This window comes from Podarcis tiliguerta (assembly GCF_965153285.1).
Source record: "Podarcis tiliguerta genome assembly, chromosome: 2".
NCBI lineage: Eukaryota > Metazoa > Chordata > Lepidosauria > Squamata > Lacertidae > Podarcis > Podarcis tiliguerta.
In genome coordinates, this window is record NC_139535.1 from 17,836,049 (window position 1) to 17,858,326 (window position 22,278).

At 42.3% G+C, this 22,278-nt stretch overlaps 4 protein-coding genes across 6 annotated transcripts in view; 1 reads left to right on the top strand and 3 right to left on the bottom strand.

Moving 5' to 3' along the window:
- The window catches only part of LOC310670490 (E3 ubiquitin-protein ligase TRIM7-like), a 329,122-nt gene that overhangs the window by 160,757 nt on the left and 146,087 nt on the right, over nt 1-22,278 (top strand). The gene's annotated exons all lie outside the window — the stretch shown is intronic.
- LOC310670789 (olfactory receptor 2D3-like) overlaps nt 1-22,278 on the bottom strand; it is a gene marked incomplete at its 3' end in the record, with an annotated part of 126,299 nt that overhangs the window by 61,947 nt on the left and 42,074 nt on the right. The gene's annotated exons all lie outside the window — the stretch shown is intronic.
- Nucleotides 11,025-11,720, bottom strand: LOC310672950 (olfactory receptor 2AK2-like; the record flags this gene model as incomplete). Its single annotated transcript, XM_083430633.1, has 1 exon — nt 11,025-11,720. One exon carries the CDS (start codon nt 11,718-11,720, stop codon nt 11,025-11,027), a length of 696 nt encoding a protein of 231 aa, XP_083286759.1.
- LOC310672951 (olfactory receptor 2T27-like) lies at nt 18,905-19,849 on the bottom strand (the record flags this gene model as incomplete). The annotated part of the gene is made up of 1 exon (XM_083430634.1): nt 18,905-19,849. One exon carries the CDS (start codon nt 19,847-19,849, stop codon nt 18,905-18,907), a length of 945 nt encoding a protein of 314 aa, XP_083286760.1.

The window sequence follows — 22,278 nt, forward strand, 5'->3', positions numbered from 1 at the left end:
GGAAAACTCAGCAGTGGCCAGAGGATTGGAGAAGATCAGTCTACATCCCAATCCCAAAGAAGGGCAGTGCCAAAGAATGCTCCAACTACCGCACAATTGCACTCATTTCACACGCTAGCAAGATTATGCTTAAAATTCTCAAAGGCAGGCTTAAGCAGTATGTGGACCGAGAACTCCCAGAAGTGCAAGCTGGATTTAGAAGAGGCAGAGGAACCAGAGACCAAATTGCAAACATGCTCTGGATTATGGAGGAACTAGAGAGTTCCAGAAAGACATCTACTTCTGCTTCATTGACTATGCAAAAGCCTTTGACTGTGTCGACCACAGCAAACTATGGCAAGTTCTTAAAGAAATGGGAGTGCCTGATCACCTCATCTGTCTCCTGAGAAATCTCTATGTGGGACAAGAAGCTACAGTTAGAACTGGATATGGAACAACTGATTGGTTCAAAATTGGGAAAGGAGTACGGCAAGACTGTATATTGTCTCCCTGCTTATTTAACTTATATTCAGAATTCATCATGCGAAAGGCTGGGCTGGATGAATCCCAAGCCGGAATTAAGATTGCCGGAAGAAATATCAACAGCCTCAGATATGCAGATGACACAACCTTGATGGCAGAAAGTGAGGAGGAATTAAAGAACCTTTTAATGAGGGTGAAAGAGGAAAGTGCAAAATATGGTCTGAAGCTCAACATAAAAAAAACCCGAAGGTCATGGCCACTGGTCCCATCACCTCCTGGCAAATAGAAGGGGAAGAAATAGAGGCAGTGAGAGATTTTACTTTCTTGGGCTCCATGATCACACGAAATGAAAAGACGCCTGCTCCTTGGGAGAAAGGCAATGGCAAACCTAGACAGCATCTTAAAAAGCAGAGACATCACCTTGCCAACAAAGGTCCGTATAGTTAAAGCCATGGTTTTCCCAGTAGTGATGTATGGAAGTGAGAGCTGGACCATAAAGAAGACTGATCGCTGAAGAATTGATGCTTTTGAATTATGGTGCTGGAGGAGACTCTTGAGAGTCCCATGGACTGCAAGAAGATCAGACCTATCCATTCTGAAGGAAATCAGCGCAGAGTGCTCACTGGAAGGACAGATCGTGAAGCTGAGGCTCCAATACTTTGGCCACCTCGTGAGAAGAGAAGATTCCCTGGAAAGGACCCTGATGTTTGGAAAGATGGAGGGCACAAGGAGAAGGGGACGACAGAGGACGAGATGGTTGGACAGTGTTCTCGAAGCTACAAACATGAGTCTGACCAAACTGCGGGAGACAGTGGAAGACAGAAGTGCCTGGCGTGCTCTGGTCCATGGGGTCACAAAGAGTCAGACACGACTAAACGACTAAACAACAACAACAACAACAAAGCATGAGAATGGAATACTCTGTCCGTAAATATTCCTGTTTGAAATGAAAGGACATGGATGGCAGGTGTTAAGCGCGGTGTCTATGATACAGCTAAGGAATACCAATGCCAGGCTGTTCTAGCTCAGTTGCTTTACAGCTGCAAAACCATGAGTCCTGTAGTAAATTGTTTCTAGCAGAATATTTTATCTCATGTACATTTTGAAGTGCCACACAGGGAAAATGTGGGAATAAATAGTATGCGTAGTGCCAAGTCTCACTTTCAAATGAAATCTGGTTTATAAAAATACCTGTTTCTCACCCCTTGACTTTTCCTGGAGGGTATGGCAGGATAAAAAAATAACTAAAAGGAATATGCATACGCTAAATAAATACATACATTTTCCTGTTTGAATATATTTTTCCTATTTTCCATAAGCTTGCAAGGTTCTTAAGTTCAAGTAAATTGGTGTTATCATGAATCAGCATGATGGACCATCATGTGGCAAAAGATTGCATGCCATTTTAGTTCTACTCAGAGTAGATCTGTTGAAATGAATGGCCATGACTAACTGAGTTTCATTGATTTCCATGGGGCTACAGAGTTGCATGCAATACAGAATAACTATGACTTCTACAAATGTTCAGAATTACATACCTGTGTCAACCGCTTCTGTTTACAACAGCAAGAAGGGAGCAAAGTTTAGTTTCTTAAAATGAAAATGAATTCCCAAGACTCGGATGAAAAACTGTGATGCCTTTGTTGTGTTAATTAATTTTTTACAATAATTACTACTGTTATAGCTCCCCAGGTTCAAAGGGGTGGCAATTCATACTCTACCGCAAAAATGATTTCCCTTCCATTCTTTGAGAAAAAGAGAAATGCCTTTTTGATTAATTAGAAACATTCACAATCCTTTTATATTCAAAAATAGGGGGGAGGAATGCCAAAACCTCTATTCAGGGCTGCAGAATTACATGAGCCTTTGCTTCTTTTTGACATGCTTGATTTTTAAAATTGCAAAACCTAAACAATCCAATTCATGCTCCCCGATAAAGCAATGTGCATATCTCTGAAAATTTTCCAACGTACATTTACAGCGAAATGTTTGCTTAGCTCCAGTGACTCCCTGTTTCTAGAAGCAGGAAATATATATCTGCCTTTTGATTCTGAAACATTCCAGCCAGAACCAGTATTTCTCACCTGGCACATCTCCAATCCAGCATTTCTACTCTCCATGGAGAAATGCTCGCCAGCTCCACCCTGAGGGAATTTGGCCCCGAAACCATTATTTTAATTGTTACCAAAGTTTGTTGCACTTCAAATGTGAAAACTTACTACCCCTCACTGTCTGAAGATGCTGAAGATAATTTGGATAGTATGGATGGATTGATGGATGGGTGGATGTATTTTTAATTTCTATATCTTTTTATATTTTTAATATAATCCTCAAAGGGCTGTACCACATATTAAATCAATAAAACAATAAAACAATAGCCGGCGATGTTCCTCAGGGCTCATAAGGAGCCTCTTTAGTAGGTCTAAGTGAGTGTGGGTGCTGCCCCCTAGGTCAGGTGGAAATGGCTTTGCTGGGAGCGTCCTTCACGCCTCACCGCCGGGCATATTTAATAATAATTAAAAAAAAAAAAATTATTTATGCCCCGCCCTCCCTAGCCGGAGCCAGCTCAGGGCTGCTAACATCATGAATCTAAGACAGTATACAAAGAACAGAAGAACAGAAGAAGCCGAGAATAAAGTTTAAGATATTGACTGATGCGAAAGAAAGAGGAGGCTTCGCCCTGCCAGACCTGAAACTATATTATGAAGCATCCTGCCTCTGCTGGTTGAAGGAATGGATAAAATTGGGAAATACTGATTTACTGGATTTAGAAGGTTTTGACAACAGATTTGGGTGGCATGCTTATTTATGGTATGACAAAAAGCGAGTACATAAAGGGTTTGGAAACCACACCATAAGAGGCTCATTGATAGAAGTTTGGGAAAAATATAAAAACTTGTTGGAGGCAAAAACGCCATTTTGGTTGTCACCATTAGAGGTATTATGTGTGAAAAAAACTAACATGAAGGGGGATTGGGTAACATATCGAGACTTAATAAGAAAAATAGATGGCAAATGGATGTTGAAGCCATATGAAGAAGTTAAGAGATATGTTAATGACTGGCTGCACTATTATCAAATTAATGAAATGTTTAAAAAAGATCTAAAGTTAAGAGGTTTTGAGGAGAAAGAGTCGAAATTCCAGAAAGAAATAATAAACAGTGATTTTAAAATTTTGGCTAAAATGTATAAGATATTGTTAGAATGGCACACGAAAGATGAAGAGATAAAATCAGTTATGATTGACTGGGCTAAAGATTTTGGATATAACATACAAATGGAGGATTGGGAGAAACTGTGGAAAGAAGGTTTAAGATTTACTGCATGTACAACTATAAAAGAAAATGTGATGAAAATGATGTATCGATGGTATTTAACACCCGTGAAATTAGCAAAGATGTACAAGGGATGTAACAAATGTTGGAAATGTAAAGATAAAGAAGGTACATTTTACCATATGTGGTGGGAGTGCAAGAAAGTAAAAAGCTACTGGGAAATGATATATAATGAACTGAAAAAAATGTTTAAATATACCTTTGTCAAGAAACCAGAAGCACTCCTACTTGGTATTGTAGGGAATGAGATAAATAAGAAAGATAGGAAACTATTTTTATATGCAGTAACAGCAGCGAGAATACTGATAGCTCAGAAATGGAAGCAAGAAGAATTACCAACATTGGAAGAATGGAGAATGAAGATGATGGACTTTGCAGAACTTGATAGACTGACAGGAAGAATTCGAATTCGACGAGATCAGAGATTTACTGAAGAATGGGAAAAGTTTTCAGAATATATGCATAATTTAAGTGAAAAACAAATAACGCTTGTAACTTTTAATGAAGCTTTGTAAAAAAGAAAGATTGGAATTGGAGTGAAACAAGATTTAATTTATAAATTAGATGAAATTTCAGAAATGTGTAGGAAAGTAAGAAGGGAAGGAGTACCAGCCAAGTTGAGGGAAGTCAAAAAAAAGAGAATGGATTAAAAAAATTGTATGAATTGTATTAATTTGTTTTATTTGTAAACTGCATAAAAATTATATTGAAAAAAAAAGAACATAAAAACAGGCAATCAATTAGTTAAAATACATCTTAAAATTAGTTCAGAGCAAATGTCTTTGCTTCCTGTTTCCGGCGGTGGGAAATGGCAGACTCCCACACAACCAGACTCCAGCCGTTCTGATAATTCAGGGTAATTCATTCCGATTCAGGGTAATTATTCCAATAATTCAGGCTAATTCAGGGGAGGACTGTCTCAATGACCCACGGTTTGTCTGAGATTGCCGGTGTGGCAGATGGCAGGGGCACTGGTTCACGGAGCAAGGGACGACTGGCACTCCTGCGATGCCACCCCATAGCCGGAGGCATCTGTTTGGGAAAATATAAAGATTTGAATAACAGACAGACACGCTCTGAATTGATGAAGCGTGGGGGGGACCTGCAGTCTCTGGTGTAAAAGATCGAACTTCAAAGAGATCCTCATCATGATGTGTGGACTCTGGAGGGGCTTGGTATGTTTTTTCTTCTTCATGCCAAGCCTCGTTAAGAACTTAAATTGCTTCTAGAAGAGAAGAAGAGAAGAAGAGTTTGGATTTGATATCCCACCTTTCACTCCCTTTAAGGAGTCTCAAAGCGGCTCACATTCTCCTTTCCCTTCCTCCCCCACAACAAACACTCTGTGAGGTGAATGAGGCTGAGAGACTTCAGAGAAGTGTGACTGGCCCAAGGTCACCCAGCAGCTGCATGTGGAGGAACGGAGACGCAAACCCGGTTCCCCAGATTATGAGACTACCGCTCTTAACCACTACACCACACCGGCTCTGTGGTGCAGATGGACTTCTATATATAATTGAGACTTAACCACAGCCGCTTTTTCTTTCAAGATTTGAAATGCCTGTTAAAGACAAAAACAATGAATAAAATGGCTCTCACCCACTACGCAGTTACGGAATATTTCAAATACCTCCCTGATTAAGAGAAACAGGAGCTAGCTGATGGTTGATCATAAAGATTGGAAACAATATTATATATGCAACTGTTTGCAAAAAGAATTTTTTCATTATGAGTGAGAGAAACGGCTAAATGGATGTCTGGTAGACCCCTCTCTAGGGCCTGGAGGGGGGACTGGGTGGATTCCAAAGGCTAATTGATTGTCAACTGTCTGATATATGGCTACATAGCAAACAGCCTGCTTAAGAATAAAACAACAAGGAGTCTTCAAATGAGGTTTTTTCCCCTGTTTCTTCGATAACAGCTGGACGGGAAAGATTAACAATTTGGGAGCTGCCAAAATAACAATTCTTAAAGAGCTGGACAGAAGCCTGGAATGGATGCAATTAGATGAAGTGGTGCGATCGAAAAACAAAAACAGCTGAAAGCGTACAATACACGGACAAATCTTCACTCCATGGGAAAAAAAGTATTTGTTTTCTCACATGACTGAGGATCACAGAGCCAGAGACAAACGAGGAGGATAAAATCGTGATATGGAATTATGAAAACACTGATGGTGATGATGAGAGGCAGGACTACAATGTGGAAAATGCTTCGGAATTCAGACTATGGGAAGCCAACAAAAAATTAAGATTAAAATTTGGAAGACAATTGGACTTTTTATTTTAGTTTTTTATTTTTATTGGATTTGATATGTTAATTGGATGTTCTTATTGGAAAATTAATAATCGCTCTTTAAAAAAAAGTAATTAAAATAAATCTTAAAATTAGTTAAGAGCGACTTCCTGTTTCCGGTGGTGGGAAATGGCTGACTCCCATACAACCGGACCACAACCGTCCTGGTAATTAAGGGCTGATATGGGGGTAATTAGCCCTGGCAGCCTACCCAGGTTGGGGGAGGACTGTCTCATAGACCCACAGATTGTCTGAGATTGCCAACTTGCATCAAGGTGCAAGTGGCAGGACACTGGGTTGCAGAGCACAGGACGGCTGGCACTCTCCGATGTCATTATCATAGCTGGGAATATCTGTTTGAAGAAATGATTACACTTGGACAATAAACAGACATGTTCTGGACTGAAGAAGCCTAAGAAAAGCCTGCATAATTGTACACTCTCTGGTGCACAAGCTCAGACTTCAAAGAGATTCTCATCATGGTGTTTGGATAATGGAGGTGTTTGGTATGGGTTTTTTCTTCTTCTCTACTTAACATCTACAATTGGTTTTCCATGCCAAGCCTCATTAAGATTTTTTTTTTAATAAAATAAAGAGTACAGATGGACTTTTATTTATAATTGGGGATCCAACTGTGCAGCTTTACTTAAGGCTGAAAATGCTCGCTAAAGTCAGAAGAAAAAAATAAGATGCCGCTTGTCAGTATGACGCTGCACGGGGAAATGTGAAATCCTCCCTTCTTTGTGAGAAGCAGGAATTATTTGCTGGCTGATTAGAATCATAGAATCATAGAATCATAGAGTTGGAAGAGACCACAAGGGCCATCGAGTCCAACCCCCTGCCAAGCAGGAAACACCATCAGAGCACTCCTGACATATGGTTGTCAAGGCTCTGCTTAAAGACCTCCAAAGAAGGAGACTCCACCACACTCCTTGGCAGCAAATTCCACTGTCAAACAGCTCTTACTGTCAGGAAGTTCTAACTAATGTTTAGGTGGAATCTTCTTTCTTGTAGTTTGGATCCATTGCTCCGTGTCTGGAGAATGATTCGAGACAATATTTTGGATAACATACAGTGCAGCTGTTTGCAGAAGATTTTTTCATTATGAGCGAGACAGAAAGCTAAATGGATGCCTAGCAGCCCCCTCCCCAGGGCCCGGAGGGGGGAGTGTGCGGTCTCCAGAGGCTGAGGGATTGCCAAATGACTGATATCTGTGGAATACAGTTTATTTACATTGCAATGTTGCAAACAGTCTGCTCAACAATTATTAAGAATAATTCAATAACGTGGAAGGTACTGAGCTGTTAAATCTCAAAAGGAAAGTTTGGACTGGAAGGATTAACGATTTGGGAGTTGCTGCGTCATTAAACTTCAGAAACTTCAGATAACAGATTTGGACAACAGCCTGGATTGAGTCAGAAGAAGCTGCGCAGGCAAAAAGACAGTTGAAGAAAGATAAATATACTGTCAGGTGCTGTTGCGGTTGCTTGAGAGTAATCAGGCAGGACTCCGACCTGTGTTTTACAGGCTTTATTTTGGTGCAGACTATTTACAGTAGAGAGCCTCAAGGCTCATGTCTGGCTCAATCGCTAGCAGAATCCGGGAGTGGTCTTTCTTTGGACCTCCCCCAACGTAAAGGTTTTGTTACCCCTAACCGCTTCCGCCCCTCCCTGTGCCTCAGATTACTGTGCAGGATAGGCGATGGCAAGGGCGTGCTTCCCTCCTGTCCGGCTCGCTCAGGAGCGGCGTTAAGGCTCCCACCAGCATCCTCTGGTCCTTCCACCTCTTCTCCACTGAAGGCGGGGCTTTCCTCCTCTCCAGAGGAGGAACTGCTTCACAAGATTTTCGGAGGCTCCCTGTAACACAACTGCCCTTCTATTTCTCGCCTCTGAGCCAATGGAAGTTCCCTGACATATACAAATAAAGCTGTATTTGATGGATGAAAGGATATGTGATGTCTGACATGATTGAGAATGGGTAGAGCCAGAGACGGAGAACTTTAAAGCGTTAAAATCGAGATGTGGAAAATATGGAAACAACGAGGAGAGGCAGGACTGAGATTTGGAGAGATGCTTCAAGGTCCAGACTATGGGAAGTCCCAAAAAATTAATAATTATAATTTGAATGATAATTCTGTCTTTTTTATTTTAGTTTTTTTATTTTAATTGGATTATGATTTGATATGTTAATTGAATGTTTTTTATTGGAAAATTAATAAAAATGATTTAACAAAAAAAAAATTAGTTCAGAGCAAATATTGATGGTGGTGATGGTGAATGTTCCTACGCATCTACTGGACAACAAAGCAGCAGAAGATTCATCTGTTCCGTGCTCAGGTTCTGCTTATAGGCTCCTCACAGACATGTGGGGAGGGGCATAGTGAGAACAGGATGCTCAGCTAAAAGGGAGACTTCTCTCTCTCTCTCTCTCTCTCTCTCTCTCTCTCTCTCTCACACACACACACACACACACACACACACACACACACAAACTCCAAGCACAGCATATTTCATTTGGGTGTGCTCCAGGGGTTTTGTAAAAATTATTTCAGCAAAGGAAGAAGGGATAGGGAATGTCAAGACAAACAAACGGGGACGAGGAAAGGGTAAAGAGACAAAAACAACAACAGCTGACAAAACAGCCACAAATGTGCTCAAGAAGCCAAAATAGGGGATATTTCCTGCAGAGAAAAAGACTCAAGCCCATCTAACCAGAGGAAGGCCACTTCAGGAGGTCCAAAGGTGGAATGGCTTCTCCTCCTTGCCTGCAGACCACAAAAATCAGTCCCTGTCCCCCTCAGATCTCTCTCCACAAATGGTGGCCAGCAGAATGTGGATGGAGACAAAGCTGGGAGACAAAAGCTGACAGAGGCAGAAGGAAAAGGCTGGAATGGATCTGCAGGGGCCACTGCTGGAGTCAATCAGCACGCTGCTGCTTCCAGAGACAAACACAGGCAGAGGCTGCATAGTCAATCCAGATCCATTCCAGCCTTTTTCTTCTGCCTGCATCTCTCGCTGTCTGCTTTCCTTGGTCCCTGTGGTAGTATTGGTGTTTTTCATTTTAGGGACAATATGGGACAAATGGACAGTTCTGGACTTAATCAGGAAGAACCAGATGCACAAATAAAGGATGGGGGACACCTGGCTTACAAGCAGTGCATGTGAAAAGGATCTACAGGTCTTGGTGGACCACAGGCTTAACATGCGTCAACAGTGTGATGCAACAGCAAAGAAAGGCTGATGCTATTCTCAGCTGCATCAACAGAAGTCTAGTGTCCAGATCAAGAGAAAGTAATAGAACCACTTTATTCTACCTTGGTCAGTCCACACCTGGAATACTGTGTCCAGTTCTGGGAAACACAATTTAAGAAGGATGTTGACAAGGTGGAACGTGTTTATAGGAGAGCAACCAAGATGATTAAGGGTCTGGAAAGTAAGGCTTACGAGGAATGCTTGAAGGAGCTGGGTATGTTTAACCTGGAAAAGAGGAGACTGAGAGGCTATATGATAGCCATCTTCAACTATATAAAGGGCTGTCACATGGAAGAGGGAGCATGCTTATTTCCCCCCTGCTCTTGAGCGTAGGACTCAAGGCAATGACTTCCACTTGCAGAAAAGGAGATTGTGACTAAACAGTCAGAAAAACCTTCTGACAGTTACAGCTGTTGGTCAGTGGAACAGTCTCTCAGGAGAGGTGGTGGATCTGGCAGCCCAGAATATGCCCAGCCCCTTGACTGAAGGTTATATATTAGACAGGGGAAATGACCCTTAGAATTTATGTTTCAGGGCATTCCAAAAATTTCCAATTATGCCTCATTCCAATAAAAGTTTCAGCAGTCATGAAATCAGGGCAAAGGTCAGAGGGGGCAGGGTTTCTGTTGAGTCAGGTGATTAGCTGTGGGAGGACCTTATCAGAGCTTGCAGGGCAGCAGCTGAAGAAGGCTGATTAGCTGCTCTCCCTGTGCAAAGGTCAGAGGGGGCAGGGTTTCTGTTGAGTCACAGTTCAAGAAGGACACTGACAAACTGGAACGTGTCCAGAGGAGGGCATCCAAAATGGTCAAAGGCCTGGAAACGATGCCTTATGAGGAACGGCTAAGGGAGCTGGGCATGTTTAGCCTGGAGAAGAGGAGGTTAAGGGGTGATATGATAGCCATGTTCAAATATATAAAAGGATGTCACATAGAGGAGGGAGGAAGGTTGTTTTCTGCTGCTCCAGAGAAGCGGACACGGAGCAATGGATCCAAACTACAAGAAAGAAGATTCCACCTAAACATTAGGAAGAACTTCCTGACAGTAAGAGCTGTTCGACAGTGGAATTTGCTGCCAAGGAGTGTGGTGGAGTCTCCTTCTTTGGAGGTCTTTAAGCAGAGGCTTGACAACCATATGTCAGAAGTGCTCTGATGGTGTTTCCTGCTTGGCAGGGGGTTGGACTCGATGGCCCTTGTGGTCTCTTCCAACTCTATGATTCTATGATTCTAGGTTATTAAGGGGTTGTTCGAAACATTATGCACGCATTCACCTTCCCCCACAGACATACATATGATTTTCCACAGAGAAAATAAATCTGAATTAAATGGGGAGGATTGGGGAATACACCCACACATTTCAATGCCAAAAAAACCAAATGGGCACTGTTGAAAACCTGTGTTATTCATTTACTTAGTAGTTGATTTGATTTACAAATGATGCCCCATAAAATATTTCCAAGTGGTTTTACAGTAAAACAACATGAACAATGACAGCAACTAAAAACAATTTAATTAAAGCAGACTCTGTTTTCCAGACTCTGTTCACACGTGAGTAGCAAGAATCCCACAATAATACACCCATCTGAAGCATCCTTTGACAAATTTTGTATCTCTCACTTAAGTTCCTTCCAGCCCCTGGATAAATTCCAAAGGGAGAGTACCTGCCATTTTGTATCCTGCTGAAATCATTAACACATTGTGCATTTTGCAAAGAGCTTTCTCAGTGCTGCTAAGACATCCCGGTTCCTCAGGCTGTATATGAAAGGATTCATCATGGCAGGTGCAATGGTAAAAAACACAGTGTTTATCATGGCCCTTTGTGCTGAATAGGAAGCGGCAGGTGTCATGTACGTCAAAATGGCCGTAACGTAGAAGATCCCCACCACACAGAGATGTGACAAGCAGGTCCCCAAGGCCTTGTGGCTACTTCCAGAGGAGCGTGCTCTGAGAACTTGAAGTAGGATGGCTATGTAGGAAGCCAGGATGACTGAGATGGGGATGAGAAAAACTAGGAAATCCCCAAAATATATGACTTTATTGAAGGCAGAATTGTCAGAGCAGGACAACTGAACAAGGGCTGGGTAATCACACATGTAGTGTCTGATCACATTGGACTTGCAGTAGGGAAGTGGCAGTACATAAAGGGAACAGGTCAAGGCCTGCACAGAAGACCAAAACCAGGCAGCAACTGACATGATGTTGCAGATTTTGCTCCTCATAAGAACCGGATATTGCAGTGGTCTGCAGATAGCCACATACCTGTCATATGACATGGTTGCCAGGATGAGGCACTCTGCCCCACCCAAGAGCAGTATGACAGAGATCTGCACGACACAACCATAGAGTGAAATGCTGTAGCTCTGGGTTACAAAATTCACTGCCATTTGGGGAACAATTGAGAGAACCTGGCAGAGGTCCATGAAGGCTAGTTGGCTGAGGAAAAAATACATTGGGGTCTGCAGACCAGAGTCTGTCTTGATCAGAAAAAGAAGGAGGCTGTTCCCTATCAGAGCTACTATGAACATGAAGAAGATCACACCAAGGAAAACCATAGGTGACCTTTGATGCTGAAGTCCAACCAGAAGGAACACGGTCCATGACGTTGAATTCCCCTCTCCCATCCCTCCTGCATTTGCCCAAATTTCACCTGTAGACTCAAGGAGAAGACTTGTGAGAAGTGATGTGCCAAATTGTAAGGTTGAATCCACTGTACACATAACATAAACAACAAAAAAGAGAGCAGTTTTTAACATAATGGATTGTGTCTAATGCTCGGCACACTTAGTTCTGCTGGTGCAACAAGACCTCCTCTTCTCTACTCCCCCCATGAGTCCCCCCAAAATGTTTAGGGGTTCCCAACCCTCCAGCTGAGATTTTGAGATGGGACAGCTGGAGGGAAGAGGAAGTTCTATTGAATACATTAAAGTCCATATACTGCCCAATATGTTGGAGGTCTCTCTGGGTGCATCCAGATTCTCACTACTTTGCTTGTGGGATTCAGTGGCATAGCAGCAAATTCGGGTTTCTCACTTAATGTGGATTGGGTTCTTTTGTGCAACAAACCTACTCCTGTCCCCCCCCCCCGCTGCCGCCCCCCCCTCTAGGCAACAGAAGGTGGGGGAAAGCATGGGAAAGTGTAATATAATGCAATCTCATTTAATTAGCACTCAAAGTCAGATAAATGCTCAGTAAACATGTGTCTTGAAAGTGCTCCAATCCTATTTTCATACATGTAAAGCACAAAAGTGTATTTTGATGTCAAGCATTATATAAATATTACTGCTAATAACAAATGGGTAGGCAATTCAGTTGAATAGCATGTTTTCATGATTGTAAGTAAATCCTTAAGAATGAAAATATTTCTCAGTTTCTACTCTTTTATTATTTATCCGGTCTGCTCCATATTTACACACTACCTGATTTCTGGTTCAACCAGGTGAATTTCTAAAATTAACTTCTAAACTGGAGAATTTATTACTTGTCTCAACAATCATCTCCTTCAGTTTGGATCTATCTTTTCATCCTGTCTACGTTATGAATCTGCATGACATTGGAAACAAAACAAAAGGCACCTCATTGCAGCAAAACACTGCAAGAAACTAAAGACAAATCACCATCTTGATGCAATCATGTGTATGGATGCAAAATAGTGACAACTATCAGAGCCTTTCAGTATTTGAAGAAGACAATAATCTTCACCATTCACAGAGCCTTAAAGTGCTCAAAGAGCTGACCATGTCAGAAGTACGGTAAGTCCTATTGAATTCAATAAGGCTTACTCCCAGGGAAGTGGGATTAGGATTGTAGCCTAACTCTGTCACCTCAGAATAGTGAGCCAGAATTAAAGATAGCACATGTACAGGAAGAATGCAATGATAATAAATGTTGCTTAATTTAATGGCTATTAGGATGTAAGGCAAAGATGCCAGAATCTTATTCTGCTAGTCTATATGTCTTCATGACTGAACTCTTTGAAAACATTATCAAAGCATTCAAATGGATTTTATTACCCTGACATTAAAGTATACATTTCCAAATTTCCTAGAAAACACATATTCTTACACATTCTAAATCTATACATTTTACATTTTATCTGATGCAAAATTCTGAAAATAGGTGTGTGGAGTTGTCACTGATATGGTCCTGTCCAATCCAAAGAGCTTTTCACTGATTTGGTAAACAGTTATGCTTTCTCATTTTTCCAATCTTAAATTCAGTTCTTGACATTCCCACAGCTATTTGCAATTAATAATAATTTTAAAAATACTCAGGAAATTCAGGTGCCATTTAGTGCCAGTTTCTCCTAATAATACACATTTTTGCAAGCAATTGTCCTTACACATTGGTTGGGAAAAGATGGACAGCTGTGTTTCAATTTGCATAGTCGTTTTGGAAGTGTGAATTAGTTCATTTTAATGCAAATGAAATAAAATGAAATGAAATAAACCCATCCCTAATTTGTATTTATCTCTATTTCTCTCTCTCTTTTTAATCCCTTGGCCATTCCTAGAGGGTAAGGCAGGATAGAAATTAACTAAAATACACTACATACATACATACATACATACATACATACATATATACATACATACATTTTCTTGCTTGATTATATTCTTGCATTAACCATATGCTTGCAAGGTTTTTGAGTAAAAATAAGTTGGTGTTATCATTGAATTAACATGATGGACCATCACACTTCAAAAGATTGCATCCAGAGTAGCCCCATTGAAATTAATGGCCAGGACTAACTTAGGTCCATTGATTTCCATGGGGCTACAGAGCTGGATACAATCCAAAGTAACTATGACTTCTACAAAAGTTAAGAATTACATACCTGTGCCGACCGCTTCTGTTTACAACATTAAGAAGGGAGAAAAATTAGTTTCTTAAAATGCAATATAATTGCACAGGCTCCGTTGAAAAACATTCATGCTTCTGTTGTGTTAATTAAATATTTTTCAATCATTACTACTGCCACAGCTCCCCAAATTTAAAGGGGTGACAACTCTTCTTCTACTGCAAAAATTATTTCTCCTACATTCTATGTGAAAAAGAGACATGTCTTCTTCATTGATGAGAAAGGTTCACATTCATTTTATATTCAAAAGTAGTGGGGGAGGAATGCCCTGACCTATATTCATGGCAGCAGAGCTACATGTGCCTTTGCTTCCCTTTAACATGCGTGATTTAAAAAATTCCAAACAATAAACAAAACCAATTCATACTCTCTTATAAAGCAACATGCATAGGTCGGAAAATATCCTAAGCTACGTTTACAGCAAAATGTTTGCTTAGCTCCACTGGCTCCTTGTTTCTAGAGACAGGAACAAAATAGATGCCTTTTGATTTTGAAACATTCAAACCAGAACCAGTATTTCTCACCCGCCACATATCCAATCCAGTATTTCTAATCCCAATGGAGGAATCTTCAGCCAACTCCATCTTTAGGGAATTTGGCTCCGAGTCCAAGATTTTAATTGTTACCGAACTTTAATGCAGTTCAAAAGTGAAAACTTCCTACAACTCACATTTCAGAGTTGTTGTAACTTTCTTGCACAGTATTTTATAAGGTTGTTGTTGATGAGGATTCATGCTCCTACTCATCTACTGAACAATAAAAAATAAAAAAAAAGATTCAAATGTTCAGTGGTGAGGTCCTACTTATGGGCTCCTCACAGACATGGGGTGCTGGGCACTGTGAAAACGGGGTGCTCAACTAAAAAGGCTGAGCCAGCAGGGTTCTCCTTATGGTTTTGGGATGCGGGTGGTGCTGTGGTCTAAACCACGGAGCCTCTTGGGCTTGCCGATTGGAAGGTCAGTGGTTCGAATCCCCGCAACAGAGTGAGCTCCCATTGCTCTGTCCAAGCTCCTGGCAAACTAGCAGTTCGAAAGTAAACAACATTTCTGTGCTGTCTGGTTTCCGTCATGGTGTCCTCTTGCGCCAGAAGCGGTTGAGTCATGCTGGCCACATGACCTGCAAAGCTGTCTGTGGACAAACACCGGCTCCCTCAGCCTGAAAGCAAGATGAGCGCCACAACTCCATAGTCGTCTTTGACTGGACTTAACTGTCCATTGGTCCTTTACCTTTTTACCTTTTACCCTTTTGGTTTTATGGCATTGGGCAGACTAGGAAGACTTGCAACCTACCTTTTAGGGGTTGCATGCCAGTGGTGGGTTGGGCCAAAACAACAGTTTGAATCATATCATTTGGAAGATGGAAAGGACCTCAAGGGTCCTCTAGTCCAACACCCTGCAATGCAGGTATCTCAACTAAAGCATCCATGACAGATGACCATCCAAACTCTGCTTAAAAACCTCCAAGGAAGGAGAGTCCATCACCTGTCGTGGGAGCCTGTTCCACTGCCAAACAGCTCTTATTGTAAGAAAGCTCTTTCTGATGTTTAGCTGGAGTCTCATTTTTGTAACTGGAAGCCACTGATTCAGATTCTACTCTCTGGAGCAAGAGGAAACAAGCTGGTTCCTTCTTCCATGTGGCAACGCTTGACATATTTGAAGGTGGCTACCATATCTCCTCTCAGTCTCCTCTTTTCCACACGAAACATACCCAGCTCCCAAACTGTTCCTTGTAAGGCTTTATTATATTGTGGGTCTACTAAGACCCCTAGATTCCTTTCACATATACTCTTGGCAAGCCAGGTGTCCCCCATCTTATATTGGTACAGCTGACTCTTCCTGCCTAAGTGCAGAACCTTGCATTTGTCCCTTATGAAATTCAGTTCACTAGATCGGGCCCGGTTCTCCAATCTATTAAGGTCATCTTGTATCCTGATTCTGTCTTCTATGGCATTAGCTACCCCTTCCAGTTTGGGGTCATCTACAAATTTGATGAGCATCCCCTCAATTACTTCATCCAAGTCATTTACAAATATGTTGAACAACAACGGGCACAGGCAAAGCAGTGCAGCAAAGGCAAACTGCCCAGCTCCATGCCTAGAAAGCACAGGGAAAGCAGAAAACTGCTCAAACCCATGCTTTCTAGCAGTGGTGTAGCATGGGTTGCCAGCCCTCAGGGTCTCACAGAGGGGTGGGGATGGAGACCCAGGGGGTCACAGCCACAGAAATAAGAAAAGAAGATTTGTTCTGCTGTCAGGAAAGGTCACTTCCTGGTTTGCATGGAGAAGCTGTTTTCAAAGGAGCCCAGCAATGGAAACATGCTTCCGTATGGAGGCGACACGGGGTGTTGAAATTTTGCCCCCTTGACAATTTTGCGACTGGGGCTGTCCAAAGACTGGAAATAAACAAAGGAAGAAATATCCTAACAGGGGCAGCAGACTCTGTGCCCCCACCACAACGTTACGCCCCTGCTTTCTAGGCATGGGACTGTTAGGATATTTCCGTTCCACCTTAAAAGGGAGCAGGCTTTGAGTCACAGAGTCTGCGTATTTCCTATTTTCACAGGATGTTTATGTTGTGTCTTTGCTTTCGTCTCTCTCTCTCTCTGCCGGAGACATTGAAGCAGGCAGTCATGTTTTTCTTTGTTCTGACCAACGCTGAATAAACTTCTAAATAATGCTCTCCTGACTGCATCTTTCGCTGTGTGCTTTATCTGCTGATAGAGCGTGCACGGCTCTGGAATGTGGCAAACTATTTCTGGAGCTCGTGTCGCTAATTGCTGATACTGCGTGTCTACGGGAGATCGATGGACGTCCGGAGACGACGTGGAGTCATGATGGACTTTGTCTCCCTGGCAGTATCCCAACAGGGACAAGCAGATATTTGGACAAGCCCACAAATCCTCTGTGAATTTCTGAAGTCGTCCAAGTTGATGGTTGTCACTACATGTTGTGGTAGCGATTTCCACAGCATAACCCTGTGCTGTGTGAAGAAGGACCCCCCCCCCTGTCATGAATCATTCCACATTCAGCTTGGGTGGGTGACCCACAGAGAGGGTTTTGCTATCCTTTCTCCCTTTGCTAATGCTAATGAATTCCTTTGCTAATTGTGAATGTAGAATGACCATCCTACCTATCCAAATAAATAAGAATTACACTTACAAGGACAAGTTTTTGTGTCTCCATGTAAGCATCAATATTTACTGTTCCTACATCATAGATAAAAAGAGAAATCTTGTCATTTCTTAGTTCTAGTTGCAGCAGACATTATGGAGAGTATGAAACTTGAGTCAAAAGTGGCTTCTGAGAAGGAGAGCATGGCGCTAGAATTACACAGGCACATGCTTGCAGAAAATCTCTGAAAACTCTGGGCATTGGTCGGTGCACATGTGTAAGGAATAAAAATGTCACCTTTTCATAAAATCATAAGAGGTCATAGGCCTCAAACAGTTACAGCATCTGAGTAGATGGCTGCAACAGCTAAGAAACTCAGACTCACTTAGAGGCTTATCTTTACTGGCTTGTGGTTAGAATGCCCGAAAACAGGGCAGATTGCTGTTAGGCTATGGTTTATCAGGACACCTCAGCAAGCTTGGGCAGGGCATATCTCATGCATGCCTAAGGGGTGGTTGGGATGTGGCTTTATCACTTGAGTAGATGTGTGAAAGCATAGGAACACCCCACCTTATTTGAGTAAAAGTAATTAGGAGTAATTCCTCCATTCTGAAGGAAATCAGCCCTGAGTGCTCTCTGGAAGGACAGGTTGTGAAGCTGAGGCTCCAATACTTTGGCCACCTCATGAGAAGAGAAGACTCCCTCGAAAAGACCCTGATGTTGGGAAAGATTGAGGGCACAAGGAGAAGGGGACAACAGAGGACGAGATGGCTGGACAGTGTTCTCAAAGCTACCAGCATGAGTTTGACCAAACTGCGGGAGGCAGTGTAAGACAGGAGTGCCTGGTGTGCTCTGGTCCATGGGGTCATGAAGAGTCGGACACGACTAAATGACTAAACAACAACAAAAATTAGGAGTGATGGTCCCTTGATTTAGAGGGATAGGAGATGTCAACAGGGGCGAGCCTCCAGCCAATGGAGGACAGGGGAGGAAGTTGTGATAAAAATGTGCGTTTTACTAAATGGTGGGTGTGCCTGTTTTTGGACACCCATCCTTGCAAGAATGTCTCTAGAAACATTTTGCTGCTTCACCAATTTTGTTCAGATTTCATTTTAAGGGTCCCAGGACCCCAGTCTTCGGACCAGTGTTTCATTTCCAACAACATGGTAAGCAGCAAATTAGATATCATTAAATGACTGGCTTCCCAAACAAACTGAAAAAAGGCTCAGAATGGTTGCCAAAAAAAGGCACTTCCCCACCCCACCCAAAGGTGAACTGAAATGTCACCCAACGTGTTCAAGTGTCAAGTGTGACACTTATCTAGACTTCAAACACAAGCATAGCGAAGGCACAGGAAACAGGGAAGGCACTGCAAATAAGGTGCGGGGGGGATGGAATAAAGAGGTGGAAACTGATCATATTGGTTTGGCTATTGCATGACGTGGATTCTTCAGAGTAGCCAAGGAGGCAAGATGGGGGCTGAGAGAGACTAGTACGGACAGTCTATAAACAGACATTGCTTCTGTCCTTCGTCATAACCTTCCATTGTATTTCCGGAAGTCGATTTCGCTGGCTCCTCCAGGACCTGCCCATTTGTTTATCTAACAAATAATTTTAAGCACTGTACATTTTGCATGGAGTTTTCTCAATGCCGCCAACACATCCCGGTTCCTCAGGCTGTATATGAAAGGGTTTGTTATGGCAGGGACCATGGTGCAAAAGGCTATGATAACCATGGACTTCTCTGGTGTGTAGGAGGATGGAGGGGTCATGTACATCAAAATGGCCGATCCGTAGAAGATCCCCACCACACACAGATGGGACAAGCAGGTCCCCAGGGCTTTATGGCCACTTCCAGAGGTGTGTGCTCTGAGGACTTGAAGGAAAATGGCTATGTAGGAAGCCAGGATGACTGAGATGGGGATGAGAAAAACTAGGAAATCCCCAAAATATGTGACTTTATTGAAGGCAGAATTGTCAGAGCAGGACAACTGTACAAGGGCTGGATAATCACACATGTAATGGTTGATCACATTGGATTTGCAGTAGGGAAGAGGCAGAACATAAAGGGAACAGGTTAGGGCCTGCACAGAAGACCAACACCAGGCCGCTACTGACAGCAGATAGCAGATTTCCCCTCTCATGAGGATTGGATATTGCAAGGGCCTGCAAATAGCCACATACCTATCATAGGACATGATAGCCAGGATCAGGCATTCTGCTCCACCCAGTGTCAGCGTGACAGCAATCTGGATGACACACCCACAGAGTGAAGTGTCATATCTCTGGGTTACAAAATTCACTGTCATGGAAGGAACAATCGAGAGAACCTGGCAGAGGTCCATGAAGGCTAACTGGCTGAGGAAAAAGTACATTGGCGTCTGCAGGCCAGAGTCCGTTCTCATTAGGAAAAGAAGGAGTCCGTTTCCCACCAGAGCTATTACAAACATGAAAAGCATCAGACCAAGAAAAACTCTGGGTGACCTCTGGTGCTGAAGCCCGACAAGAAGGAAAACTGTCCAGGATGTAATATTTCCTTCTCCCATCCCTCCTTCATTTGCCAGGATTCCGCTTGAAAACACAAAGAAAAAGCATGTGGGAAACACCGTTCATAATTGCAGAGTTACTGTTCATCCACTCTTTGCACAACATAAACAACAATGATAGAGCATTTTAAAATACAGTGCGTTAGAAGAATCTCTGAGAGCTTCCAGGTGGGATTTAGCCAGCTTGTTCAGGCTGTGTAATTAATGAGGACCAGCTCGGCACTGTTATGAAACAAACCCACTCTTCCCTTCACCCTAACGATGGGGAAATGTTCTTGAAAGTGCCACTTAACATTGCTCGAGGCAATGTTGTATAACCTCCCTGCAAAACAAATCAGAATGAATGCTGAGACCCGACCTGCCCGCAGACTGTCTTGCCAGAGTGGTGCATGCTCTGGTTATCTCCCATTTGGACTACTGCAATGCGCTCTACGTGGGGCTACATTTGAACTGACCCTCCCATCAGATGTCAAGGAGATAAACAACTATCTGACTTTTAGAAGACAGCCGAAGGCAACCCTGTTTAGGGAAGTTTTTAAAGTTTGCTGTTTTGTTATGTTTTTAATATTCTGTTGGGAGCCGCCCAGAGTGGCTGTGGAAACCCAACCAGATGGGTGGGGTATAAATAATAAATCATTATTATTATTACTCAACAAGTAGCAGATTTTGTAAAATCTCCTTGTGATCATTGTGCAAAGAAATCAGAAGAAATGCTCAATGGGGAGGACTTGGAAACTCTATTGTGCTCTTTTTGGTGCTTGCTAAAAACATTTTTGTTTAGACAAGCCTATCTGGAATGCTGCTGTGTCTTTAGTTTATTGCTGGTTTTAATTTCCTCAGTGTTTTAATTGTTTTTACTAACTATTTCACTGGTTTATTCTTTTTGTAAACCTTGTTGATTTTGGGGGGATTTTTCTTTGCAATTAAGTAGTATATACATTTTATGAAATAAAGTTTGGTAACTATACGATGCTACCAGTAATATTTTAATAACCGTGAGCCACTTAGAAGTCTAGTTTGGAATTCAGGGTTATAAAAGCATCACTAATAATAATATATGGGCAGGCACGTCAGTCTTATAGCTTGTTTCCGTGACTGCAGCCATATTCTTAGGCATGAGAAGATTTCAATAATAATAATAATAATAATAATAATAATAATAATACTTTATTTAAACCCCACCCTTCTGGCTGGGTTTCCCCAGCCACTCTGGGCGGCTCCCAACAACTATTAAAAACAAGATAAAACATCAAACATGCTACTCCATGATTATTTTACCTGATGTGCTCCATGCTTCCTCTCTGCCTGATTTCTGGTTTAACTAGGACAATATATTAAATTAACTTCCAAACAGAAGAATACAGTACAGGTATGCATGGTAGATAAAACACACAAGCACAATTTTGATGAGATCCTGTGTATAGTTGGTTGAATATTTTTTTAATGTAGTGGTTTATTATTATACAGATCCAGACATGTGTTATACTGCTAGGAATGGAGAAATCTCTCTTCCCCACCAACCCCTACACTCCGGCCAGCTTTAAATTCACTTCTCCCCATTTCCACTAGACTTTGTAGTTTGTTTATTTTTAAAGGCCCAGTGAAATTTCAGCAGCATTCTAATACGAATTTCTCCCAATACCCATCTTTGTGTATACAATTTTGCCTAATGCAAACATTTCTACAAGGCAATTTCTGGTAATATAATACATTCTCACTAATATATGCATTAACTCTAGTTTATGCATGTATGCAAACAGTATTTAACCAGAGAAGTGACTTGCAAAATTCAGATGTAGTGTGAAGTCAAAGGATGGCTGTGCTTTTGGTTTCTGAAGAGTGTGGAATAGGTAGATTTGCCTTTATGTGCAAACAGAATGTAAATTCTCCCCATCCCTGCATCCTATGAGGCAATGAAGCATCACAAAAATGGTAATGATGCAACTGAATGTACAATGCCAGGACACGAAAGCACACCCCTTTTGGGGGGGCAGTGTTTCATTAATGAATACATGTGAATGGGAAAGTTGGCTGGAGTGACAGACAAATCTAAAAGGTAAAGGTACCCCTGCCCATACGGGCCAGTCTTGCCAGACTCTAGGGTTGTGCGCTCATCTCACTCTATAGGCCGGGAGCCAGCGCTGTCCGCAGACACTTCTGGGTCACGTGGCCAGCGTGACAAGCTGCATCTGGCGAGCCAGCGCAGCACACGGAACGCCGTTTACCTTCCCACTGGTAAGCGGTCCCTATTTATCTACTTGCACCCGGGGGTGCTTTCGAACTGCTAGGTTGGCAGGCGCTGGGACCGAGCAACGGGAGCGCACCCCGCCGCGGGGATTCGAACCGCCAACCTTTCGATCGGCAAGTCCTAGGTGCTGAGGCTTTAACCCACAGCGCCACCCGCGTTCCTTGACAGACAAATCTAATTC